Source organism: Penaeus japonicus, unplaced genomic scaffold, assembly GCF_977035675.1.
Source record: "Penaeus japonicus unplaced genomic scaffold, GWHDUDI00000001_assembly GWHDUDI00000020, whole genome shotgun sequence".
Lineage (NCBI taxonomy): Eukaryota > Metazoa > Arthropoda > Malacostraca > Decapoda > Penaeidae > Penaeus > Penaeus japonicus.
In genome coordinates, this window is record NW_028234422.1 from 37841833 (window position 1) to 37844332 (window position 2500).

The 2500-nt window shown below is 41.7% G+C and overlaps 1 protein-coding gene across 1 annotated transcript in view; it reads right to left on the reverse strand.

Annotated features, from left to right (window-relative positions):
- Positions 1-2500, reverse strand: part of LOC122250426 (uncharacterized) — a 64344-nt gene that overhangs the window by 17474 nt on the left and 44370 nt on the right. The window contains exons 37-38 of the mRNA XM_086547875.1: positions 1367-1556; positions 476-679 (exon numbers count right to left, since the gene is read on the reverse strand). Coding sequence (XP_086404001.1) covers positions 476-679; positions 1367-1556 — 394 coding nt within the window. The remainder of the gene's footprint in view (positions 1-475; positions 680-1366; positions 1557-2500) is intronic.

A 2500-nucleotide genomic window follows, 5' to 3' on the forward strand; every position in this document is an offset into this window, starting at 1 on the left:
GGGTATGGAGAGGGATGGGTAGGGGAAGGGGAGGGGAAAGGGAAGGAGGGGAAGGGGAAGGTTAGGGGAGGGGGAGGGGAGGGGGAAGGGGAAGCTTAGGGGAGGGGAAGGTTAGGGGAGGGGAAGGGGGAGGGGAGGGTGAGGATGAGGAGGATGAAATTCGTAGTGTTATGTGGTTTAAGGCCATGCTGGTTAGTTGTCATGAACATTTTTGTTACTTCTGTTATCGTGGTTTTGATTAATATTATATTCATCAATTGTATAGTCATTATCATTGTTAATATGATTATTAGTGTGATTATTATGATTATTGTCTTTATCATTTCACTCATATAATGATTATCCTAATCATAATAATCATTATTACCAGCATTATGATTATTCTTATTAACATCCCCATTATCAAAAGCAACAACCTTTATTTTTTTAGTATCATTTAGACGAATATATATAATTAATTAAATGACACACACACCTTCATGATACGTCAGATCGCTGAGGCTAATGAGATTCTCCATATATTCCGGAGTGTCGTTGAGCTTCGAGGGCGACCAGGCTAACACCCAGTCGTCCACGCCCGTGTCGTTCTCGGGGCGGACAAGGATCGTCACGCCCACACGCGGCGCTGGGACCTCGACGGTGTGCACGCTCAGGCCGAGTTTGGGCGAGATCTGAGGGTCTGGGGGAAGGTAGGCGGGTCAGTTGGGTTGGGATTTTAGTTGCGGGCGTGGCGAGGGCGTGGGGTGTGGGTGGGCGTGTGTGTAGTGTGTGTGGGGGGGGGGGCGTGTTGGTGGGAGGGTGTGTGTGTGGGGTGTGAGGGGTGGGGTGAGGGGGGGTTGTGTGTGGTAGTTCTAGACGTCACTCGATAATATTCTTCCTCCAGCTGGACCGAGGCGACAGCGACCCCTTTGTTGTGCTTGTCACTACAACGGGGTTAGTGCTTGCATTTGTATGAATGAGTACCTGTTTAGCACGTGTGAAAAGGCGGATATATTTTGACAACGAGGTTAGGTTTGGGTTTTTTATTCGTAATGTTCTGTATGCTTTTCTTTCTTTCTTTCTTTCTTAATCACTACAGGGAGGTGGTGTGCATGTGATTGTTTGTGTCTAGTGTTGCAAGTGATAGTGTGTGTGTGTATGTGTGTGTGTGTGTGTGCGTGTGTGTGTCTGTGTGTCTGTGGATGTGTGGCTTTTGTGGATGTGTGATTTTGAGGCTTTGATTTTGTATATCCATATACATACAGTGTACCACACAACTTACAACATACAAAACACGCCACCCAATCCCTACCAAACAACCCAAACACCCCCTCCCCCCCGTGACAGATCTACCCCCCCCCTCCACTCCTCCCTAGCCCAACCTTACCAACAAGCTCGGGTTCCTGCACCGTCTCCTTCGCTCTGGGGATGTACATGATGAAATCTTGTAAGGAGTCGTTGACAGGGATCGGCATCGACCTAGCATCCACGAGAGACAGTTGCATTGTTGCAGAGTCGTCGCTCAGCTGGTCCCTCCCTCCACCGTAGCCGTGCACTTGCCCTTTCCACTTAGCCATCTGGCAGAAGGGGCAGGGGTCGATCAGGGGTCGATCAGGGGTCGATCAGGGGTTAGGTGAAGGGGCCCCAGGTGAGTTGTTTACATTAGGTGAACTGTTTATGTTTGGTGTGTTTTCAAGTGTATTGTTTAGTTAAATGCATCTAAGTTAATTGTTTATGTTGTGTCTCCAAGTGTACTGTTGTGTATATAATTGTTTATGTTGTGTCTCTAAATGTACTGTTTACGTTGTGTCTAAGTGTATTGTTTATGTTAAGTGTCTCAAGAGGCTTTTTTTGTATTAAGTATCTCAGTGTATATTGTTTGTGTCAAGTGTCGCTGTTGTTTATTTTTATGTATTAACGTTGTATTGCTTTTTGTTAAGTGCTTCACGTTATATCTTTAATGTTCAGTGTCTTAGGTTATATTGCTTTGGTTGTGTCTCAAAGTTTATTATTTATGTTATGTATCAAGGTATGTATGAAGTGTTTCAAGTTGTGTTGTTTATGATAAGTGTAGCAGGGTGTCTTGTTTATGTATTACGTGTATTGTGTGTTATCATGATAATTGTATTCATTATATTTTAGGTTAAATTGAATTTTCTCATATAAATGAAATCATATGTCTATCTCGTGTGTAAATATAATAGTAACACTTGTTCTTATTCTTATTATCGTTATCACCTTGGATCACACCACAATATATAGTAAATCTATCAATATTGATAATGATTATAACAATAATAAAAATGATAGTAATAATAATAATCAAGACAACAGTAATGACTGTAACAATAATGTTAACAATAATAATGATAATCTTAATAAAAACAAGAATAACAATAGCAGTGATGATAATGTTATCCACAATAATAGATGATCATAATAATGATAATAATGATACGGATATCAATACTAACAGCAATGCTGCTAATGACGATATCAGTAATACTACTGATAACAGTAA